The 24,577-nt window shown below is 42.0% G+C and overlaps 1 protein-coding gene across 3 annotated transcripts in view; it reads right to left on the bottom strand.

Moving 5' to 3' along the window:
* Positions 1 to 24,577, bottom strand: part of LOC102929962 (inter-alpha-trypsin inhibitor heavy chain H3) — a 52,751-nt gene that overhangs the window by 3,738 nt on the left and 24,436 nt on the right. For all 3 annotated transcript variants that reach the window (XM_027818000.3, XM_043550883.1, XM_043550882.1), the window contains 9 exons: positions 22,419 to 22,587; positions 21,394 to 21,519; positions 20,704 to 20,885; positions 17,918 to 18,103; positions 16,745 to 16,884; positions 10,479 to 10,624; positions 9,017 to 9,058; positions 4,291 to 4,404; positions 1,349 to 1,553 (listed from right to left, as the gene is read on the bottom strand). In XM_027818000.3, coding sequence (XP_027673801.2) covers positions 1,349 to 1,553; positions 4,291 to 4,404; positions 9,017 to 9,058; positions 10,479 to 10,624; positions 16,745 to 16,884; positions 17,918 to 18,103; positions 20,704 to 20,885; positions 21,394 to 21,519; positions 22,419 to 22,587 — 1,310 coding nt within the window. The remainder of the gene's footprint in view (positions 1 to 1,348; positions 1,554 to 4,290; positions 4,405 to 9,016; positions 9,059 to 10,478; positions 10,625 to 16,744; positions 16,885 to 17,917; positions 18,104 to 20,703; positions 20,886 to 21,393; positions 21,520 to 22,418; positions 22,588 to 24,577) is intronic.

Raw genomic sequence — 24,577 nt, 5'->3', positions numbered from 1 at the left:
CCATCTGGCAGAGTAAGATGAGGGGTTTTTTTTAAACAAAACTTTCTGGAAGATCCATAAATCAAACAAAATATTTCAACAAGTGACGCTTAATATGTGGTAGCAAAGAATTGAAGAGTCTAAAACCTCAATCCTGAAACTGTATGCACACACAGATACTACTGTGCTCATCTGGAGCTCCACTGAAGTCAATGGGGTTCCATACAGATGCAGAGGTCTTTATGTTTGTAGGTAGCTGTAGGATGATACTGTTCATATCTAAGATCCTAATTCAGAAAAGCATCCTTGTTTGGGACAGCACTTAAACATATGTTCAACTAAGTGTGTGCAGAAGTGCTTTCTTGAATCAGCACCTAGCATGACCAGAGGCTGAGCCTTTTGTCTATATACACAATTCTTTTTATGTTATGAACACATCTTCAAGAGAAAAAAAATGGTGAAAAGTTAGTTCTATAAATACAATTTAAAAATTTTGTTGGCTTTCTCAATGACAAGCCCCCACGATGAGAGCGCTTTGCTATGAGCTTGTAAAAATATTTGCACATTCAAACAACCCTCAAACCCCAAGTATTTGCTTGAGAGTGGTAAATCAAATAGTTGTTACCCCTTGTAACACTGAGGTCGAGTCCCAAAATAAAGTTGTATTGTTGTCTTAGAGCTTAAGTGAAGTCAAAGTAAAAAATAAACCACTTTTAAAATGGATTCAGAAAAATTAGTTATTCAGATATTTGTGCAGTTCAAATTGTTCTGTACGCATTTCATGACTTCCTCTCTCTCTCTTGGGCTGATGCTTAAAATCACTAGAGCAAATCATCAGCTGGTGTAAATTGGATTAGCTCCACTGGGTCATTTGAACTGTGCTGATTTATATCAGCACAATTTATATCAGCACAATTTGAACTGTGCTGATTTATATCAGGAGAAGATCTGGCCCAGTACTGTTTTTGTGTAGAACTGTTGCACAAACAAGCCTCTTCTTGTCTCCTCTCTTCCTCCACACATGAGTCCAGCTAGGCCTGGACTTCAGAAGTACAAAAAATTGTTTCATTTGTTCATCAGCAGAATGTGAAGCACCAACCCCTCTCTAAGCATCTGAACATTTCCATAGCTCCAATAACACATATTTTCTTGGTACCTCTGAGCAATGTTTCTACTTTATTTCTTCCTCCCAAGCCGCACTCATAACAGTATTGAAACAAGCAACTGAATGCACGAACAGGCTTCCAAGGCTTCCAAGGATTTGTCAATCAGATTGCCACTGCCATCAGCCTTAATTACATTTAGATACTAATGTTTTCATAAGTTTGAACATTCTTGAACAAGTCTGGGCTTTTGTGTTGTACTTTACCCTTCCTTTTGTAGGGTGATTGTATCAAGCCAGGTAAAAGTGGCTGTCTTTCTGCCATTCTGGAGGGTGATTTTTTCAGTCGTTATTTCTATTTTTAAATCCAGTTGTGTATTTACAATCCCAAGTTTTCCAATATACGTTTTCTGGGTCTGTCCATTGTTGCTGACTTTCTTTTTTCCAACAAGCTGCCCATTAACTGTGATGCCTGTTATAAAGGAACAAAATGTGCTATTACTGTACAGATAGATTCTGATCAGGAAATGTTGAGAATGACGTGGAGAAGGAAAGTACTATGCATCTGAACCACTTTATAGCATAATTTCCAATCCTTTCACTGGCTGCCAATTTACTACTCCACCTTTCTCTCCTTCAGTCTCCTGCCTGTATTTCTTTTCATTTTGGCCTCTCCTGCACATGAAGCTTTAGACCACTGACATAGCAGTTGCATTAGGGAGCATTAGTTTAGCAAGTTTCAGGTCGTATATCACTTAAGGAGATGGATGAGCTGAATGCCTCCACCTGGTTTAGTGGGTGGGAGACTTGATTGGATCCAGAAGGCACCAGACAGCTTTGGAATGAAAGGGGGAGTATATGCAGGAGTAGGCACCTCCTTCCCAGGGGCACTGCTCCACCCTTTGACTAGCCAAAGGGATAAGGGATTGTTCCCCATGATCATCAACTTAAACTCTTGCCTGAGATTTCTCAAGCCTCTTGTCCCATTTTATCTAAACCCACACTCCCTCTGCATAGTTAGATAGCATAGGAACTGTTTTTTTAAAGGATGTCTTGGGTGTGACTGATCACCTCTTTTAGGGGGCGGGAAGGAATTTTTCCTATTCAGGCCTGGTAGGTTTTTATCATCTTCCTTACAGCATTGTGGATACACAGTTAAGTTGAATAGAAAAAGGACTTAGAAATTGAATGTTAAGAATTGGTAGGAATATTTAGCTTATTGCAACTTGAGGCCATTGTCCAACGCAGATAAAAGGCCAGCCTCCAGAAATAAGAGACCTGGAATTTCGCTGGTAGACCTCAGGAAAAGGAGAGACCTGAAGTCTTCACAGACCAAAGTCCTTTTCTCTGTCCTCTTTGCTGCAGGAAGTGTGAGGGGATTTACAGAGCAAGCTGAATCCTAGGCGTAGGGAGTGGAGAGTTCAACATATTCATAAATGATCTGGAAAAAGGGGTAAACAGTGAGGTGGCAAAATTTGCAGATGATACAAAATTACTAAAGATAGTTAAGACCCAGGCAGACTGCGAAGAGGTTACAAAAGGATCTCTCAAAACTGGGTGACTGGGCAACAAAATGGCAAATGAAATTTAATGTTGATAAATGCAAAGTAATCACATTGGAAAGCATAATCCCAACTACTCATATAAAATGATGGGGTATAAATTAGCTGTTCCTACTCAAGAAAGAGATCTTGGAGTCATTGTGGATAGTTCTCTGAAAATATCCACTCAATGTGCAGCAGCAGTCAAAAAAGCGAACAGAATGCTGGGAATAATTAAGGAAGGGATAGATAATTGGATAGAAAATATCATGTTGTCTCTATATAAATCCATGGTACACCCACATCTTGAATACTGTGTGCAGATGTGGTTGCCCCATCTCAAAAAAAATATATTGGAATTGGAAAAGGTTCAGAAAAGGGCACCAAAAATTATTAGGGGTATGGAATAGCTGCCGTATGAATAGAGATTAATAAGGCTGGGACTTTTCATCTTGGAAAAGAGATATGATTGAGGTCTATAAAATCATGACAGGGGTAGAGAAAGTAGATAAGGAAGTGTTGTTTACTACTTCTCATAACACAAGAACTAGGGGTCACCAAATGAAATTAATAGGCAGCAGGTTTAAAACAAATAAAAGGAAGTATTTCTTCACACAACGCACAGTCAGCCTGTGGAACTCCTTGCCAGAGGATGTTGTGAAGGTCAAGACCATAACAGGGTTCAAAAAAGAACTAGATAAATTCATGGAGGATAGGTCCACCAATGGCTATTAGCCAGGATGGGCAGGAATGGTGTCCCTAGCCTCTGTTTGCCAGAAGTTGGGAACGAGCGACAGGGGATGGATCACTTAATGATTACTTGTTCTGGTCATTCCCTCTGGGGCACCTGGCACTGGCACTGGTTTGACAGAACAAGGAGCGATGGTCTCAAGTTGCATTGAGGGGGGCTTAGGTTGGATATTAGGAAAAACTTTTTCACTAGGAGGGTGGTGAAACACTGGAATGTGTTACCTAGGGAGGTGGTGGATTCTCCTTCCTTAGAGGTTTTTAACGTCAGGCTTGACAAAGCCCTGGCTGGGATGATTTAGTTGGGGATTGGTCCTGCTTTGAGCACGGGGTTGGACTAGATGAACTCCTGAGGTCCCTTCCAACCCTGATATTCTATGATTCTACGACAGGATACTGGGCTAGATAGACCTTTGGTCTGACCCATTAGGGCCATTCTTATGTTCTTATGTATGTTCTTATTTATGGGCTATATCAGGGTTTCTCAAACAGAGGTCCATGGACCCCTGGGGGTCGCAAGGGTACTCCACAAGTCAGGTCTGGGAACAGCTGGTGTGCAGGAGATGCTGAGAGGGAGGGGGAGGAGCAGAAAGAGGTGGGGAAGAGGAGAGGTGGGGGTAGAGCAGGGCGGGAAGAGGTGGGGCGGGGGTGGTGCCTTGGGGGAAGCAGTAGAGTGGGGGCAGGGCCTGGGGTGGAGTGGGGGCAGGGCCTAGGATGGAGCAGTGGGTTTTGGGGTCTGCAAAAATTGTAAATCAAAATGGGGGTCCTTTGGTTGCTAAAGTTTGAGAACCAGTGGGCTATATGATAGGAGCCCTGTAAACCCTCACTTAAATGCCTAGTATGGGGATATGTGGCAGATAAACCTCACACCAGGGAGAAGTGCCCTTTTTGCCCTTTTACTTTAGATTAATATTAACTCACCTGTATCAGGGTCATTTACTAGGTTTAACACCACACCTGGGTCTAAATTGATATTGAAGCAAAGATGGTCTTTTTTCTGTGGCACGTCTATAAGGAAATGTGGATCTCCATCAACTGCAAACACATTACAATGTCTCAGATTAAATGACTTACAAAAGCAGCCTCTTGGTGATAAAGAAACAGTAAGTTATGGCTGAGATAATTAGTATTTAGACTCTCCACCCAACGACATTCACTAGGAGTGCAACAAAGAAGAACAAAATAGATGTGAACAAAATCCCAGACATCTGTTGGGAAAATAATACCCACAAGTTCTTGGAATGCATTGGAGACAATTTTTTCAGAAAGTAGGGAGGCTTTTCTAGATTTGTTTTTGACAAACAGGGAGGAAGTGGTTGAGAATTTGAAAGCGGAAGGCTGCTTGGGTGAAAGTGATCATGAAATGGTAGAGTTCATGATTCTAAGGAATGGTAGGAAGGACAACAGCACAATAAAGATAATGGATTTCAAGAAGGCAGACTTTAGCATACGTAGGGAGTTGGTAGGTAAGATCTTATGGCAAGCAAGGCTAAGGGGAAAAACAGTTCGAGAGAGTTGGCAGTTTTTCAAAGAGACATTATTAAGGGCACAAGAGCAAACTACCCCACTGCATAAAAAAGATAGGAAGTATGGCAAGAGACCACCCTGGCTTACCCAGGAGATCTTCAGTGATCTGAAACTCAAAAAAAGAATCCTACAAAAAGTGGAAACTAGTTCAAATTACCAATGATGAATATAAACAAACAGCACAAGCATGTAGGGACAAAAATGAGAAAGGCCAAAGCACAAATTGAGATTAAACTAGCTAGAGACAAAGGGTAAAAAGAAAAGATTCTACAAATACATGAGAAGCAAAAGGAAAACCAAGCACAGTGTAGGCCCACTACTCAATGGGAGGGAGGAGAGATTGTGACCATGCACCCTACGTTCTTCCCAGTGATATTATTATGATATTATTATGGCGTAATTCTGATGTCTTCTATGCAAGTTAGGTCATGTGAGATATCACTGGAAAGGCTGTGATTTACTGAATATTATTATCCGATTTGTATGCATGTATTATTTTTGCATTTGAAGTTAGGAATAGTGACTATATATCTGTGTTATAAATGTGTTTATACATGGGCAACACCCACTAGACAAAAGACTCTCAGTCCAGATGAGAGCTAATGAACCATTAGGGAGAACTATAGGCCTGAGAAGAAGCTTATTTTTCACCTTGGGGCCTTCCTGAGGACTCTACAAACAGCCTCTGACTCATGGCTGCTATGATGCTACAGGGACATGTCCCCAGGTCATCTGGTGCTGGACTCCATCTTGGGATACCAGTGTTTTTCCACTAACTGGCCTGGGATCCAAGCTTTGAAACAAAGGGTTTCCACCATATGCAAAAGCTATATAAGGCAGGGGAGTGACATCATCAAGGTTCTTCACTGACTCCCCACTCAAGAAGACTCCTGGAAGCGTGTGAGGAACAAAGACTAAACTGGGGGGAAGTGCAGGACCCAGGCTAAAGGAATTTTTAGCCTGTGAATGGAACAACTGGGGTTTCTAAGCTGTCAGCCAGCACAGCTTGCCCCTTAAGAACCTGCAGCCTGCTTGTATCATCGTTTCGGGCAGAGGCGGGCAAACTTCTTGGCCTGAGGGCCGCATCGGGTTTCCGAAATTGTATGGAGGGCTGGTTAGGGGAGGCTGTGCCTCCCCAAACAGCCAGGCATGGCCTGACCCCCACCCTCATCTGACCCCCCCCCCCGCTTTTTGCCCCGACGGCCCCCCTTGGGAGTCCCATCCACCCCCCCGCCCCCGTCCCCTGACCGCCCCTGGAACCCCCACCTGTGACTGCCCCCCGCCACCCCATCCAACCCCTCCTCTCATTCCTGACCCCCCCCCCCCCCCAGGATCCCTGCCCCATCCAACCACCCTTTCTCCCTGACCACCCCCGGAATCCCTGCCCCTAACTACCCCCCACCCCCCCCATCCAACCCCCCCTTCCTTCCTGATTGCCCCCAGGACCCTTACCCCCATTCAATCCCCCTGTTCCCCGCCCTCTGACCACCCCGATCCCTATCCACACCCCTAGCCCCGACCACCCTCCCCGAACTCCCCTGCCCCATAGCCAACCCCTCTGCTCCCTGCCCCCTTAGCATGCTGCCTGGAGCACTGGTGGCTGGTGGTGCTACAGCTGTGCTGCCCAGCTGGAGCCAGCCACGCCACCACACAGCACAGAGCACTGGGTCAGGCTGGGCTCTGCAGTTGCGCTGCCCCAGGAGCTCGCAGCCCTGCCGCCCAGAGCATTGTGCTGGCGGCGCAGTGAGATGAGGCTGCAGGGGAGGAGGAACAGCAGGGGAGGGGCCGGGGGCTAGCCTCCCCGGCCAGGAGCTCAGGGGCCAGGCAGGAGGGTCCAGCGGTCTGGATGTGGCCCCCAGGCTGTAGTTTGCCCACCTCTGGTTTAGGGTGAGAATTTGCTATTGATATCCAATCTCTTTAATATATTAAGCTTAGTTTACGTGTTTTGTTTATTTCCTAGGTAATTTGCTTTGATCTGTTTGCTATCCCTTATAATCACTTAAAATCTATCTTTTGTAGTTAATAAACTTGTTTTTGCTTTGTCTAAAACCAGTGTGTGTATATTTCCTCTTCTCATTGAGGGAGGGGGCGAATTTCCTGAGCTTACGCTGTACAGTTCTCTGTGCAGTGCAAGATGTTATAATGTTGGGTTTACACTCCAGAGAGGAGGTATGTGCCTTAGGAACTGGGAGGTGCTCTAGCTGTGCCTTCCCATGCAGGGACTGGTTAAAGAACCTGTCTGTATGTAATGCAGCTGGGTCTGTCCCTACCTGTATGTGTTGTGGCAAAAGTGCAGGCTGGAGCCTGGGAGAGGGCTTGGTAGGCTGGTCACAGCAGTACAGTGTAAAGGGAGCCCAGACTGGTGGGTCAGGGGGGCTCAGTGGTACCCCAGTTCCAGGTGGCACCCCAAGGGGAACCCATCAGAGAGACAACAACAGAAAATATGGAAATGGCAGAAGTGCTCAATGACTTTTTTGTTGTGGTGTTCACCAAAAAGGTTAATGGCGATTGGACGTCTAACATAGTGATTACCAGTGAAAATGAGGTAGGATCTGAGACTAAAATGTGGTTCTGTTCTTAAAATGTACTTGCCTGTAAAAATGACATTCATGTTTAATGTGTTCTAGTGATTCCAAATCAAGGGTCTACAGCTTACAAAGAGAACGATGTATTTTCTAATTGCCAGATTTGCAATGTCAACCTGAGATCTGAGAGTCAAGCACAGTTCTTTTCAACTTAAGTATCTTTTGATTTTGCCAAAAAAATTAGACTGTCAGTTTCTCATGTGAAACCCCGACTTCCAAACATAGAATCGTAGAATATCAGGGTTGGAAGGGACCTCAGGAGGTCATCTAGTCCAACCCCGTGCTCAAAGCAGGACCAATCCCCAACTAAATCATCCCAGCCAGGGCTTTGTCAAGTCTGACCTTAAAAACCTCTAAGGAAGGAGATTACACCACCTCCCTAAGTAACGCATTCCAGTGCTTCACCACCCTCCTAGTAAAAAGTTTTTCCTAATATCCAACCTAAACCTCCCCCACTGCAACTTGAGACCATTACTCCTTGTTCTGTCATCTGCTACCACTGAGAACAGTCTAGATCCATCCTCTTTGGAATCCCCTTTCAGTAGTTGAAAGCAGCTATGAAATCCCCCATCATTTGTCTCTTCTGCAGACTAAATAATCCCAGTTCCCTCAGCCTCTCCTCATAAGTCATGTGCTCCAGCCCCCTAATCATTTTTTTGTTGCCCTCCGCTGAACTCTCTCCAATTTTTCCATATCCTTCTTGTAGTGTGGGGCCCAAAACTGGACACAGTATTCCAGATGAGGCCTCACCAATGTCGAATAGAGGGGAATGATCACGTCCCTCGATCTGCTGGCAATGCACCTACTTATACATCCCAAAATGCCATTGGCCTTCTTGGCAACAAGGGCACACTGTTGACTCATATCCAGCTTCTCATCCACTGTAACCCCTAGGTCCTTTTCTGCACTTAGTGATAGCTGCACAACCCCACTATCTTCAGTCGTGTCGCATAACTGTTACATTGAAACTTACTGACACATTCTGTTGAGTATGCACAAGCTGAAATAGAATCAGGAGCTGACTTTTGTAGCTGTTTTGACTCTCCATGGCTAACAGGAGTAAAAACAATAAAACCTTATTTTTTTGTTACCAAAGAGGGTAGATATGGCTCTGAATACACCATAGGAACAATTATGTTAAGTAAAATGGTGTCATTTTGCACAGTCACTTTAGAATAGCACTTCAAGCTACATGAATTACATTACACAGTACAGCTAGTGTGTTATATGTTGTCTTGAAGTGTTTGCTTTTATTTCCCATTAACATCTCTATCTTTGGTATCTAAACACTTATAAATTACATAAGCACACATTATTCCTATAGTTTTGATAATGGTTTTATTGTGCCTTCATTCATGTTGAAAAGATCTTATGTTACTGGTATCAACATTAACTTGAATTCATTTTCACAATACCTACACCCCAGGTAACATTAACTTTCTCTTAAGAGCATTGTGATGACATCACAAATTTGTTCTTGCAAAAAGGAGAACTGTGTATGGTTTATAGGTATGTTTTAAAAAAGGACAACTTACCAGAGTTTGCCCTGGAAGGGTAACTATACTGAATAGAAGTATCTGACAGATTGCGCCGGGGGCGGGGGGGAGAAGAGAAAATAAAAAGAAATGTTAGATGAATCAAAATGATTTTAAACTAGCATCTTCTGAAGTTTTAAATAGTTTCCCCCCACCACCACACCCCTTACAAGCTTCAAACATGCTTTCTGAAATGGTAGTGCATATAATTTTGTCTTGTCTACATTACTGTTTAAACCATTTTCAGTACTATTTCAAGGAGCTCTGTTGATGAAAAGCATTTTCTCATAATAGTTCAAGTTGCTAGGATAAAGAGGAAAGATATTCACCATCACAACCTTAGATGCTCTAACTACATTTAAGATACTAAAATCCTGGATATCCCATTTCTTTTTTAATTGCCTCACTTAGCTCTGAACAGAATTAAAAAGACAGTAAAAGTTTTCCCTTCTTCAGAAAGTCTTCAGTGTACATTATTTCACATAATTCTCACTCTCTAACACAAAGGTGTTTTGGGGGGATCCTTCAAAGGTGACTTTGCAAAGGAAGAATAAAAGATAAGGGTTGTTCACACAATATATGTAAAAAAATCAGTGTTATGGTATAAAATTTCAGTTGTATAATCACAGACAATACGGAGTAGGATAAGCTAATTTGTACCCATCTACTCCATAACACATGGAACTTAAAAGAATAGTGGTTAACATACTGTGGAAGTGGTTGTGTCAAGTTATGGTTAGTACTTGCAATAAAGATTTGTCATATATCATACAGCTAGACACTTGCAGGGAAAATTTTCAGTGTTGCCAACTCTCATGATTTTATTACAAGTCTCACAATCTCTTGATGTCTTCAAGACGCCTTTCTGGAAGATAGTCTTTAGTCAAACAAGTTATTGGACTCAGTACAGGGATAACTGGGTAAAAGTCTAAGCCTTGTGTTATACAGAAGGTGAGACTAAGTCAACTAATTGTTCCTTCAGGGCTTAAAATCTGAGAGTCTACGATTATTCAGTCTGAAAATTCATACAGGAAGTACATTATTCTCTGTTTCTCCTGCTTCAACAGCTTCAATCATCCAGTCAGTGATGAGGAACAATACCAGTCACACACTGGAGCAAAGTTTTCAAAAGCCCCTAATGATTTAGGATTCTAAGTCCCATTGAAACCCAGTGGGACTTGGGCTCAGAAGTCACTCGCATGTAAATTTTCAAAAGCACCTTATGCTAGTGACTATAAAAGTGACAAACAACCCATAGCCCCAAATTTGTTTGCTTATATTATTATTTGAAAACCTGTGAATAGTTAATACATTTGCAGAAATCAGGCTTTGTTTAAATGATTAGTAAACATAAAATAAGATTAAATACATCAGATAATTTATTCACAATGACTTATCCCACCAGCTCTAGATAAATAATCTCTGATTAGATTGTGAAGCAAAACTATGAAAATGTCTCTACCTTCTACTGGTTTATCAGCAATTGTAGCTTTATCTTCTGGTTTTGTTACCACCATGGATGTGAGGGGAGTCACAAATTTATATTTTAGCGAGAGCTCCAGGGCTTCTGCTGCAAGATTCTTCCGTTTTTCTTCTTGAGCTGAAATGCTGAATGCAGGAAGAGAATCAGAACAGCAGCTTGCACCTTTTTAGAAACTTTCTACAAAGTCAAGACATTAAACACTGCATTATATTTTTCTGCATAATAGTGTAAGGGGTCTGTTGCTCCCTTACTACCATTCAGTGGGGGTGTTTTAGTTACTAGCACCCAGTACTAAAAAGGGGGAAGAGTCGATGGGGAATCCGGACCCTGAGACTGACAGCTCCCAGGAACAATGGGGAGAGGCCAATGCTCCAGGTCAGCCTGAATGACAGGGCGGGCAGGCTAATCAGGGAGTCAGGAGGCCAGGGAGCTCTTGTCCTCCCTGTGAGCTGGAATTGCCGGGGTCAGACAGAGTGGGGCCGAGCTAAGGAGAAAGCAGGGGCCTGAGCTGAGCTGGGGAGCAGAGCTGCAGCCCCAAAGCCAGAGGCACAGCCCAGAGAGAGCAGACTTGCCCTGGGAGGAGAGCTGCAGCAACCAGAGCCAGAGGGGCCAGAAAAGCAGCCCACGAAGCAGGTCAGTGCTGGGAGCAAAGTCACAGAAGCAGCCTGCAGAGCAGACCTGTCTTGGGAGCAGAGCTGTAGCAACCAGAGGCAGAGGGGCCAAAGAAGCAGCCCAGGGAGCTGGAGGCAGAGCAGCAGCAGTGCTGAGACAGAGTGGTGGAGCTGGATCAGTCCGGAGGTGGGTGCGGTGAGCAGCTGTGGAGAGTGAGGGGAACCCTGGGCAGCGGGCCCAGCACAGGCAGACGCCTCAGCCAAGAGACTCCGCAGGCCAGGCTTGGATCGTAACCCTGACAGGGCGGGGGCAACACTGGGAAGAAGGGTCCTACCACTTAGAGCCTGAGAGCGTCTGGCCACCACCAGAGCAAGTGTCCAACCCACAGCATCCCTACAGCACAGCCAGAGCCTGAGAAGGCGGCCTGGGACTTACAGGGAGCAGACTGTGAATGGCCCTGACGTCCCAGGGACACTGTTTGTGCTGTTCCCTGCCACAGAGCGGGTTGATGTGTTTCCTTTAACCTTTCCCATTTTTCCTTATTTTTTTTAAAATTAATTGTTGATTAAATAACTTGCATTTGCTTTAAATTGTATGTAATGGTCAGTGGGTCAGAAAAGTGCCCAGTGCAGAGAGAGTACCCCGGAGTGGGGACACCCTAGCCCCTGTCCTAGATGACCACAGCAGGGTTGGGGGTTGAGCCCCCCAGGAATCCCAGGCCCAGCCTTGTTGGGGTTACGAGGACTCAGCCAGACAGGAGAGTGGAAGGGGAGTCCTCAAGGGCAGGGAGGCCACTGGGTAAAGGAAGTGGGAGCGAGGACTCAGATCCTTTCGCTAGCCCGCTTCACCAGGGTAGTGCAGAAGCCAGGAAAGTTCCCCACAATAGCGGGACTATTCCCCCGCTTACAATAGCAACATTCTCTTCTGTAATCAGCCAAAAACCACTGAACTTAGATTCTGTCTTTTTCATTCATTGGTTATGTCTTATTGCTTTAAATATTATTGTTAGAAATATTATTTGGATCTTATGAAGTATTACAAAACTTTTTGTTCAGCAAGTCTCAGCACCCAATGCTCAAGTAAACAATTCTGTGTATTTGTATTTTAATAGTAGTTACCACTGTCTTTTAGTGGTGAAAAAGATCCCTGTCTGAATTTTCCAGTGCAGGGACCAAAGCAACCAGCACCTATTGAGTTTTCCAAGGTATTTTTTTTCCCTTTTTGTTTAAACATCACATTTTGGATAGGATGCCTTTGGCTGATTGTATAGTGATAACTATCAATAGACAGTTTTGTTTGTAAACCTTTTAACTCAGAGATGGCCTTTGTGTTTTGGATATGTTGGCTCCTCAGTTTTGGCATCAGGGACAAAAAAAATCACCATGCTAGCCCTTCCCCAAAATACGCAGACTGCCTCTGCTTATAACTCCTAATATATGGCCACCTACATACAACCATCAACCACACTTATAGCATGTGTGTACAACTCTCAACCTTAGGCTCTAAAAACACTGCATGTTAAAAGGGCAGCACAAGTAGATCAGGCAGGAATGGGGAAACCATGTATATTAAGGCAGATATGATTAAAACCAGCCAAATCTCTCTACAATGAGCAGATGTCACCTCTAATTTGGCAGAAGACCAGGTGTGTCTATTTTTCCTGAATTCACCAGAGGCTGTCAGTGTCCTATCAATATAACTTCAAGATTAAGTTACATTAAGTACTGTATAGGGATTCATACTTTAATAAGGCCATAAGGAACAATTGTGATCCAGTCTGATCTCCTGCTGAACACAGGCCATAGTACTTCCCTGCATTAATTCCTGTTTGAACTGGAGAATGTCTTTTAGAAAAACATCCAATCTTGATTTTAAATTTGCAGCGATGGACAGTCCACCAATAGTCTTGATAAGTAGTCCTCATTGTTAAAAATTTTCACCTTATTTCTAGTTGGAATTTGTCTAGCTTCAACTTCCAGCCATAGGATCTTGTCATACCTTTGTCTGCTAGATTGAAGAGCCCTTTATTATCAAATTAATACAGGTACTTATAGACTGTAATCAAGTCATCCCTTAGCTGTCTCTGTGTGAAGCTAAATAGATTGAGCTCCTTGAGTCTATCACTCAAAGTATGTTTTCTAATCCTTTAAGTATTCTTGTGCTCTTTCTCTGAACCTTTCCCAATAAATCAACATCCTTCTTGAACTATGGACACAGTATTCCAGCAGTGGTTGAATGCCACATCCACAGGTGAAATAACCTTCCTACTCCTTTATATATTCAAGGATTGCATTAGCAAGGCCACAGTATTGCACTGGGAGCTCATGTTCTGCTGATTATCCACCATGATCTCCAAATCCTTTTTACAGCCACTGCTTTCCCCCATCCTATAAGTATGGCCTACAGTTTTTGTTCCTTGATGTATGATCTTACATTTGGCTTTATTAAAACACATATTGTTTGCTTATGCCCAGCTTATCAAGAGATCCAGACCTCTCTGTGTCACACCTCTCTGAATCAGGAGACTGCTCTTTTCATCGTTTATCACTCCCCCAATCTTTACATCATCTGGAAACTTTATCAGTGATGATTTTATGTTTTCTTCCAGGTCACTAATAAAAATGTTCAGTAGCGTAGGGCCAAGGACTCATCCCTGCAGGACCCCATTAGAAACACACCCACTTGATGATGGTTCCCCATTTACAATTCCATTTTGAGACCTATCAGCTAACTCGTTTTTAATCAATTTAATGTGGGCCTTGCTGATTTTGGATCATTCTAGTTTCTTAATCAAAATATTGTGTTGTAACAAACTTGCAATCTTATAAAAAATCAAGTTAATTTGACAAGATCTGTTTTTCATAAAAATATGTTAACCGCATACATTTTATCACCCTCCTTTAATTCTTTATTAATTAAGCCCCATGTTCATCATTTTTTGCCCAGCATCAACATCAGGCTGACAGACCTTTAATTACTCGGTTTGTCTTGTTTAAATATTGGCACAGCGTGAGCTTTTCCCCAGTACTCTGGAACTTCACCAGTGTTCCAAGACATTGAAAAACAACATTAATAGTCCGGAGAGCTCCTCGGAAAGCTCTTTTAAAGCTCTCTGTTGCAAGCTATCCTGACATGCTGATTTTAAAGTGTCTAGCTTTAGTAGCTGCTGTTTAATATCCTCTTGAGTTAGTGCTGGAATGGAAAGTGTTTCATCACTTGATATGCATACATCATCTGTGTTTTTCCACAGGTACAGAACAAATATAATTATTGACCACTTCTGATTTTTCTGCATTTTTGACAATTTTCCAATTTTCCAATAGGCAGCGTAACCTTCTTCCTTGTTTGTGGGTTTGTGGCTTTTGAGACAGCTAGTAATCTAGTAAAATGTTCTAAAAGAGACCTCAATTATCATTCACATTTTTCTGTTTAAATTCTTTCTCTCAATTGATTTGGCTCATAATTGTTTTCAGCTTTGTGAAAATGGTCCCTTTAAAGCACCAAGTATGTATATTACTGGCTTAGATGTTATTCTATTTGCACATAACAAATGTAATTAAGTCATGATCACTTTTATCTAATTTACCATGTATTTTGAGTTCTGTGATAAGTTCCTCTTTATTTGTCAAGATGAGATCTAATATAAAATTCCCCTGAGTTGAATGCAGCACTTTGAGTTAGTATCAACTCATGTGAGTGCAGATTAAAGTTCGGTCCAATGCCAACCCATCCATAGTCAAGTAATAATAATATTTTTATGTGTTGCAATGGAGAGGTTATAGCCTAAAGTCCAGTAGAGGGCAGTACTACACACACACGCATGCACCAGAGAGTACTTTACAGACTATCAGTAGATGATACTCTATAAAAATGAGTTTCCTATAAAAATTAGTATTTCTTTGCATTTTCTAGTGGGCTGTTGGTTGTATATGTCTAACAGCTTATTTAAAATAAAGTCTATTGGGTCTTTTTTATGCAGTTCTTCACCTGAATAGAAAGACTCACTCTGAATTATATATATATATATAGGTAAAAAGTACATGCAATTGATCTATTTACAACAGTTTTTCTGCAACAACATTTAAAAATACATGTAAAACAATACCACATGTTCCATTATCAGTCTATTTCATACATAGGTATCTAATGTTACTACACTGGTTCTTGTTTGATTAGTGCTATTCCATTCGTTCTACACTCTCATTTTCTAAACCATGAAGTGATGTAAAGTAGAATATAGACCTGCATGTTTATCATGCATTTGGCTTCTGTGGCATTGTTCACCTGAGTTAATAAGGTCCCCATGAGCCAGTAGTTTCCCTTAAATACTGACTTTAGAGGGAAAGCATTCTAGGATAAAGAAAAATGATCAAGCCTGATCATCGACAACAAAAAAATATTTATTGTATTCAGGATTCCTAAAGCCATTGAGTGACAAAATAATTTATTTAAATTCTAACCTGAGTCTATTCTAAAAGGAATAAGTTGCTTGCCTTTAGAAGATTAATAAGCAAAGACATTACTGCTATAATTGTAGCATATATAGTATATAATTCAGAATCTGAGTTAGGCATATGCAATAATACATAGGGAGATCTAGAGCTGCTTTGAGTTTCTGTCTAGATTTAGTCCCTCATTCTTAGAGTCAGTAGGGAATAGGAAATTGCAGAGGGGAAGGGATGAGCAGGGAAGGGTATGTGCTGAACACTATAGGATGAGGAATGGTATTAATGGAACTCAGGGGCTATCTTCCAACTCCCCAAAGATAGTGATGATTACACAATGCATGTGTACAGGAAAGGGAGGTTCCAAAACAGGAGAACAATGGGGGCCTTCATGAAGGTGCATGTTGATGCCAGGCACCCTCCCCTAACTACTCAGACCCCAGATTACAGGGCCCAAGTTGCTCCATTCACTTATGCCCCCGATCTGTGTGGAGTTGTGCCAATCTTTAGCACCACTTGACAGCTATGGGGGATGGAAATAAAGCACTGAAACTGAGAGGGGTGGGGTGGGGGCAAAAAAAAAAAAAAAAAAAAGGGAAGGGAAGGGGAGATTCAGGACTCTCATGCCTGGCCTACTATCACTATGATTAAAAATGAATTATATGCACATAGGCAGAATTTGTCCCACATAAAGAGGAATAAAAGGATCCAAGTCCATTTCCACTGGAACGCAGAGCAAATCAGTGATGGTCAAAGATGTGTGTGGGAGGGGAGCGGGGTGGTGGACAGGAGGGTTCCTTGTCATTTTATTTAGGAAGAATTTAAGTGCTGGTGAAAGGTGACAGATTGAAAGCCTGAAGTGTTCTATTTATCCACAGAAGTTATAGGGTACAAGTGTCAGCACAAGTGTACGATTTCCTATGCTGTCCTTCAAATGTTCCAAAGCTCTGATTTGAATGGACCATTTCAAGAGAGGAGAGAATTGTTCAGTTTCCATGGCCCATTTAGTCCTTTGGCCCTTCTCCTGAGATTGACGTGCTTTAGTGGATTTCATGATGTGGGTACATGTCTACTGGGAACTGAAGCAACTCGTATCACATCAACCAACAGTTATCTGATAGTAACAAGCTTTGATCACTACCAACACACAAAGCGATTTTAACTGTATACATTTTTATACTTAGCTACCGTTTTTCCAGTAATTGTTGGATGGTTAGATAGGCCCAAAGCCTCTCAATGTAATCACCAAATATGTATTCCTGGTCGTGGAGAGCTTTAGCCGTTTCTTCAATATCTACTTGTTCAGTAAATGTCACATCATTGTTTGCCTGTTAGAAATTGAGAATCTGCTGTTTACAAAAATGTAAATGATCTCACCACTGCATAAAGGTATTTCAATTAGGGATGCATTTTTTACATACAGAAATGCAGCAACTAACAAATGGTCTCTAATAACTTTCAATTAATTACACTGATGTGATGCAGTCAGATAAAGAAATTAGTCTGTAATTGTGAAAAATAATACAAGAAATTTTGGTGGGGTTTTGGGTACCTCTACTTGGACACATGCCATGCTCTGACACATTCTGGGACACCTCTGTATTTTTATTAACCCCTGTTCAATTACAGTAGCAGCCAAGGGCACCTCAGTGTTACCACATTTGGTAATACAAGGGTAATGCAGCAATAACACACTTAATTTAGATCAAATATGAAACAATGGGGTTACTGAGATATTTAACTGGATACTCAGACTTCCTTTTCAATCAATGGCATGCAAGAGCATGAAGATTTAATCTCCTTTTCGCTAATTCATAGTAGCTCATTCATACTGGGATGCTTTTGAGTTATCACTTCCCAAAAGTACTGAAACACTAAACTACCACTATGGGATGTTTGGTGAGAGCTAGAAGTCATCTATCAGATCAAATAACATTGATTTATTTTTCAGTGAGGAAGTGGTGGCACTGGCAACCCACCACATGTAGAGAGACATAAATCAGCGTAACAGGAGCCATTTGATAGACTCTCTGCCATTGTGCCAGCTGGTAAACATTTCAAAAGAAAAAAATGTCATTTACTTTCAAAGAGACTTAAACTTTTAGATAAGTTAGGTATTTTTGCAAGTTTACCCATTAACTGTATGTTGGATGTCAAACTTATTTTTTTAGTGGTGATTATGCAACCACTATCCATAAGTAGGACCACTGAAACATGTCACACACATTCCATTTATAGAGTGGGGATGTAGAGTCGTCTTATTTGTTTTTATGTTTTCTGCAAGATTTTTCTGGCATGACTCAAGCCTTGACATTTTATAAAACAGGCTTAAAATAAACACCCAGCAGAACCAGTACTTACACCTTGAGCTTTCACATCAGCAGTAAAGCTGTTGAGGTCATTGTCTATAATACGTCCAGCCACCACGATTTCAGAGCCATCATAATAATGATTGAAATTGTTCTGAGTTAATTCAGATGTTGCATTGATAGGGTAGTGGAGTTGCACTGCTCGAAGCATGGGATTGGCCACTTCATCATAAAAACTCTGTAAGGGGAAAAAAGGGATCAAATCCAAATAAATAAAAGTGTCTGTACTATCTGGTACTGCATAGGCATTCAAATTTTGCCTAACAAAGGGCTGCATTAGGAGCTAGCCAAGAGTCTGAAAGCTATACCTAATTTGCCCTCTTTTATTCTGTGGAGGTATAGCCTGCAGAAAGAAATAGTCCCAGCATACAAATTTCCATTTTGAATCGATTGGCCAGGCTGCTTATATGAATTCAAAAACTGCATGTTGAAAATGTTACATTAGAAGGCAGTGTGTTCTAGTGGATAGAGAACCAGACCAGGAGTCCCAAAATCTGTGACCCTCTCTAATCCATGTAGCTTCTGTACCTCAGTTTCCCTGTTTTGGATAATGAAGATAAATAAGGCTTACCCCTTTGTAAAGCACTTTGAGATCTATATATGAAGAGTGTTTTATTGGTTTTTTTACTACTTTCCACAGCCACATCTCTCTATCAAAGATGAGCACTATAGTGTAGTGTGCATATCTGATGTGGGCAACAATCTGGCTACCTCTTTACTACCAGACAGTTCCCATTAACCCCCTCCATCCGCCGCCCAATTAACAAGTGTAAATCTTTAGTTTAGTAAATCCAGTTTAAACCCCCTTTAATTAAGTAAATGGAGACTGAGTTCCTAAAATTGAACTTCTGAAAAATAAAATTGGATGTGGTGCATAAATTAATTTATCAATCCTTCAATGATAGTGTACATAACGAGTAAGGCTATATTTTAGTCACAGGTATTTTTAGTAAAAGTCATGGACAGGTCACGGGCAATAAACAAAAATTCATGGTCCATGACCTGTCCGTGACTTTTACTATATACCCCTAACTAAAACTTGGGCTGGGGGGCGGTCCGCAGGCACCGCGGGTGCTGGGGAAGGGGTGGCCCAGAACCCCTGCAGGTGCTGGTTGGGAAGTGTGTGGTGAAGCATGGCTTGAGACCCCTGCTAGTTTTGGGGCGGGGGAGCAGGCAGTGGCACGCAGCCTGAGACCCCCGCTGGTGCTGTGGGAGGGTTGGTGAGGCTGGCAGGCTCCCTACCCGACTCTGACCAGCACGTCTCTGCAGCTCCTAGGAGCTCTGCACACGGCTCCCGCCACAAGTGCCAGCTCCACAGCTCCCATTGGCTGGGAACCGCAGCCAATGGGAGCTGTGGGGGTGGTGCCTGTGCGTGCGGAGCCCCCTGTCCCCTCCACATAGGAGCTGCGGGGACCTGCCTGTGGGAGCTGGGGAGCCGCCCCCCCCCCCCCCCGAGGTAAGTGCCGCCCCACACCCTAATCCCCTGCCTTAGCCCTGAGCCCCCTCCCACACACCCAAACTGTTACCAATAATGAGTGGTAACAAATGCATACAGCGTGCCTGACTTATTTATTTATTGGCACCAAATCTCAGTCTCTTCAAACCCGTACAGCCACTTGAACGCTGGCTAAAGGACTGAAGTCACGTTCGGTGGCAGAAAGATGATTATTTCAACTGCAGAAAAATGGTTCATATCACCAGGCGTTCATAAGATCAATGTACCTAAAACGGGAGTTCAACTGTAAATTCTTTATATGGGTAACACACATAGATCAGGTAGGAGGTGTGATTGCTTCATAGTTGGGGGTTATTATACTGACAATTGCTAAGTGCATTAATCTCTCTCACTGAATTTAATGAGAGTTGATCAGTACTTTCATGTTATTCTCAGCACTTTATAGTATTGGGCTATAATGTTCTCTATCACACTCAGGATACTGAACCAAGAAGATAATACAATGTTGCGTTATAAAAAAAATGATCTGTCCATGGGATTAGGGAGACAAGGCGGGTGGGGAAATACCTTTTATAGGACCAACATCTGTTGGAGAGAAAGACAAGCTTTGGATTAATGTCTCATTCTTTTACAGTGAACATGACTTTGGATGGTGAACATTTAACAAAGGGAACTCCCCTTTCTCTTCTGCCTTCATCCACATGCATTACATACTTTTTATTTTAATAAGGGGAATAAGCCTCCACCAGGTCCCCTTCAATTCACACTCTGAGTTGACAGACCTATGCTTCAAAAATTGTCAGAAGTCTTCCTAGACACTAAAAGGAAGTAGCAGAAGGTATTTGGCTAGGAAAATACAACTGCACAGCTCAATGCAAAATCACTGTGGCCAGCCAGTGAGAGTTTAAAACTAGTGGTGAAAACCCGTATCTATAATCCTCCACCCATAAGACACAAACTTCTCCTCATGATGCACAGCTGAGCTGTGTTTTTAATGGCCGAGCACCTTGAAGAGACTCGGGGGGGTAATAAACCAGGCCTGGTGATGGGTGCAGTTTAACATCCTAAACAAAATGGAATTCAACACCACTTCTGAATAACCAGAAAAGATATTTTTAGTCTTATTTCTTATGCTCAAGTTTTAAAACTCATTCTTAGAAGTTTCCCCATTATATGTTATGTTTGATATCAATTAACAAAGCATGTCTTTGTTTACTAATATCACTTGTTAGCTATGCTGGAAAAAGTACATCATCAAAGTACATTAGGTAATTCTAATATCTGTAAGAGTTGGTGGCTAGGGTGATTATATTTCTTCCTACCTGTAGCTGCAAGGCTGAATCAGAATCCTCATAGATACGGCGAGTCAATCCATTGTTCTCCAGTGCCATCTTCTCTAAAAAATTATAATCCATATCATAGCCAAAGGCAAGGTTATATAAGGAATACCTTCCTTGAATGGCATTTTTCACATTCTCTTGAATTTTTCCCTGGTTCAGTTCTCCTGCATTAAAGCACAGAAAGCAATTAAATTTTATGGAGAAGAGTCTTTCCCTTTAAAGAGCACGTTTAGAAAAATACTATTATGTGGTTAAAATACATGCACAAAAAAATTAGCATAGAGAAAGTACAAGCCTAGAGAGGAGAGAGATTACAGGTAAGTCCCAACTGCAGTTGCTATGGGTCTGGCTTTATTTTTTGATTGGTTCAATTTTTTCTGATTTTAACTTGGAAACCAGTTAAAGTTCCTAATTAAAATAAAGACAATTAAAAATGAGAGATACCATAATGTTTTAAACCTTCCAGAAATAGTCTCAAGGTTCAACCAAATAGACAAACTTCAGCAGAATAGGAGTGAATAGCTGCCGTAAATAATTTTTATGGTCACTGTATGGGTTCTTTGCTTTTTGGACACTCCGTAGGAGTGGCACCCGACTGATCACAGGGATGCAGTTACAGATGCTCCAACCAATGGTGGGATGCCCACAGGCAGCATAACTATGAACACTCACCACTAGTGGGATTCCCATCAGTCAGCATTATAACTGTAGAGGAGCTTCTCTCAGGCAAAACCTTCTCTTTGTGAGCTTCATTCATCATTTCAACTGTTCTTATTAAAGCATCATTTATATTTGTCGCTGCAAAAGACATGACCACAGAAAACAGAACAAGAGTAAGTACAAGTGTATACAGTGTTCCACTATGCGTCAGTCCAGAATGTTTCAAGCCTACCAACAGCCTACAGGCCTCTCTAGGAGTGAAGGATACCGTTGACTGCTTCTATTCACAGCCATGTGACAGTAGCACAGACAGAAAAATTATGCAGAGTGGTTTTATATTAGCACAGGGTGCTGTGGCCCTCAGCAACTTCAGATCAAACGAGGGAGCAATCAGGTTACTCCTGCAATTGCTTTCTTCATGTTTACTGTGCATGTCTTTGAAAGATAAGCTTCTAACAGGAAACCAATATGTGCAGTAGCATTGAGGTTTATCATACAACTGTGCTAATAGTTGTAGCCATTTCAATTTGGCTCATTGTATAATTTTAATCATGCTAAATACTTAGGTTTTTACAAACCCCTTAGAACATTTGAACAATGCTGTAGATCCCTCTTTGTTCCATCCTGTTGGCTGGGATCCTTTCTGCCACCATTACATGCTGCAGTCATTCACATAACACCTTCAGCCCAATCCTCCTACTCCTTTCTGCTCATGACTCACTCACAAGCCCTCTGGGGCTCCAGACCCTATTCCCATGCCCAATCTTTGGCCAGATTCTTTCTTGCCACCTTCCTCAGACCCAGAGATCCTTCCTATTCTCTTCTGCTGGAGTCAATTGTCCACCAGCAAATACATCTTCCATTTCCTTTTATTCATATTCATTGTTTGCCAAAGAGTGACACCAATTTTTCGTTATGTGAAAATATGGTTTCATCATGCCCCTATTTGAGATCCTTGGAGGAAAGATGTAAGTGGCAAAGTATTTATTGTGAAATTTTTTTTAGAGAAAGATATGTTAAAATTTAGTGATATTTACATCCTGTGGCTTTTATGGATTGAACAAACTTCTGTGCTTCCTTCAAATTGTCTAAGGTAGCCTTGACTAAGTATTCCTTCCAGGGTATTATCCTGTTATTAAACAAGATAAAGTTGAAGTGGTCATTCTCTTTGACATCATCCAATATTTTGAGCAGTGCTTCCTTTGTCTAGAACAAATAATAATCACTGTTAAAAGAAACAAATGAGAACATGAAATCTGAAGCGTGTTCATATTTTATTATTGAGACAGCTCGTAACAACCCCTATACTTAAATTACCTGATGCTTTCCATAATAAGATATTCTTGCAATCTTTTTTTGAGATGCTCTACTGCCTCCATTGTTTGCCACAGAACTTTGCAATTTGGCAGGGAAACAGTGTTCAGGCTAGAGAGATGCCTTTCACTGGTCTCATGACATTCCATTTAGGTATCTTAAGGCATGTCTTCACTACAGAGTTAACCCGGGCTCTTACCTCGGTATTACCCCATATTCCCCCGACACCCTCCCATCCATATACAAAGACCTCTCACCCAAGTTTCATGGTGCTTTAAACCTGGGCTAGCTGGCCTGGCTGGGGTATAGGTTAGAGTCTGGATGCCGCTTTCACTCATCCTCACTTTGCAGTGAGGATGCAGGCTAAACCACTTGAGTGCTAATAGTCCTCCAATACCTTCCCACAATTCCCTCCATGTGCTCAGAAGGACAGGCAAGTTTTTGCACAATTCACTGGGAAAGAATCATAGAGCGGCTCAGCTTCCTGCAGCACAAAGAATGATGGGGTATATCTCCAGCAGTCCTAGCGACAGACAAGGGGTAGTGCGGTACCAGTGAGGACCCAGTAGCTCAGGTATGGTTTTGCAGCCTGTGGCTGCTGAGACATGGATTAGGTTAACCCAGATGCTGCTCATGTGGGCTAAGTTAGCTCTGCAGTGAAGATGTACCCTTAATTATAAACTGTTGAAAATAGTCATTACCCTTCTCTCAATTGCAAGCCTCATGAAAATTTTGGCAGCCTGCCAAAATAATATCTGACCATTATAAAAAGGTGGGCCCATGGTTCCCACACTGTACAAGAAACTCTGCAAACTGCCAGAGCAGCTGTAGCAGAGGTGGTGGTGGGGGGAGAAGACAGGGGGATGGCGGGGGGGAAGAGCTTGACCAGGTTCCTCTTCTCCCAACCATATTCTCTCCAGACCCAGCAAATGGCCCTAGCAGTCCATCCACCGACTCTTTGGGCACCATATGGGGCAGGAGTTCCCCAGACTACAGGGGGTTGGGGAAGAAAAGAAAGGACTGAGCTGGTCTCCCCACCTCAGCCACCCATCCAGATCCAGAACATGGTCCCAGCAGCCTATTCCCTGCTTATGGGATCACAGCATTCTGCGGCTGCCAGCTAAAACAGTTAGTCTCCTAGTTCATGTGGTATAAATTTGTGCTGCAATGCCGGAGATTCAGTGTTCAAACCCTGATGATTATGCCTAGGGGGACATTACAGATTAACTTAATCAGATTTGTTTTTACTGTTTTTCTTTACAAAACCTAGAAAATTACATTTAAAAATCTGTGCTAGTTAGGTTGCAAAGTCCAACGTTCTGAAGCTAGGAAATGCTAAATTTACCATGGTTTGTGCAGCCTTAATTCTGCCCCATTGTGCATATGCATTATGATCTAGTCTTTAATGGCATGATCACAGACTGCTTTTCCATCTGACCCCTTATTAATTCAGTGCACTGAATGAACACACGAGAGGGTAAGAGTAGGAATTATGTTGCACAGGGACCATAAACTAGCATTTCCCATCATATACTTGATTTTGCAAACTAAATAATGTTTTTGTAATATAATTTTTATATGTAATAATATTTATAAAAATTGCCACAAAAGAGACATATACATACCCACATACACAGCACAGAAACTGGTCTACCTGTTAGAAGCAAACATCACTGTGTAACAATTAGAGCTGGATGAGAAATAGTTTTCCCATCCTGAGAACATTTTTGAGATTTAGAAAAATTTCCTGTTCCAAATTGTGACAGAAAGTCAAAATCTCAAATGTTCACAAACCAATAAGCTGAGAAAAAAAACCTTTGGTTTCGGCCAGTCAAAATGTTTAATATCTATAATCTCAAAATGTTCCAACTTAAAAAGGCCA

The sequence above is a fragment of the Chelonia mydas genome, chromosome 7, assembly GCF_015237465.2.
Source record: "Chelonia mydas isolate rCheMyd1 chromosome 7, rCheMyd1.pri.v2, whole genome shotgun sequence".
Lineage (NCBI taxonomy): Eukaryota > Metazoa > Chordata > Testudines > Cheloniidae > Chelonia > Chelonia mydas.
The sequence above is the reverse complement of the archived record's forward strand: the minus strand, read 5'-3'. Positions and strand labels throughout refer to the sequence as shown.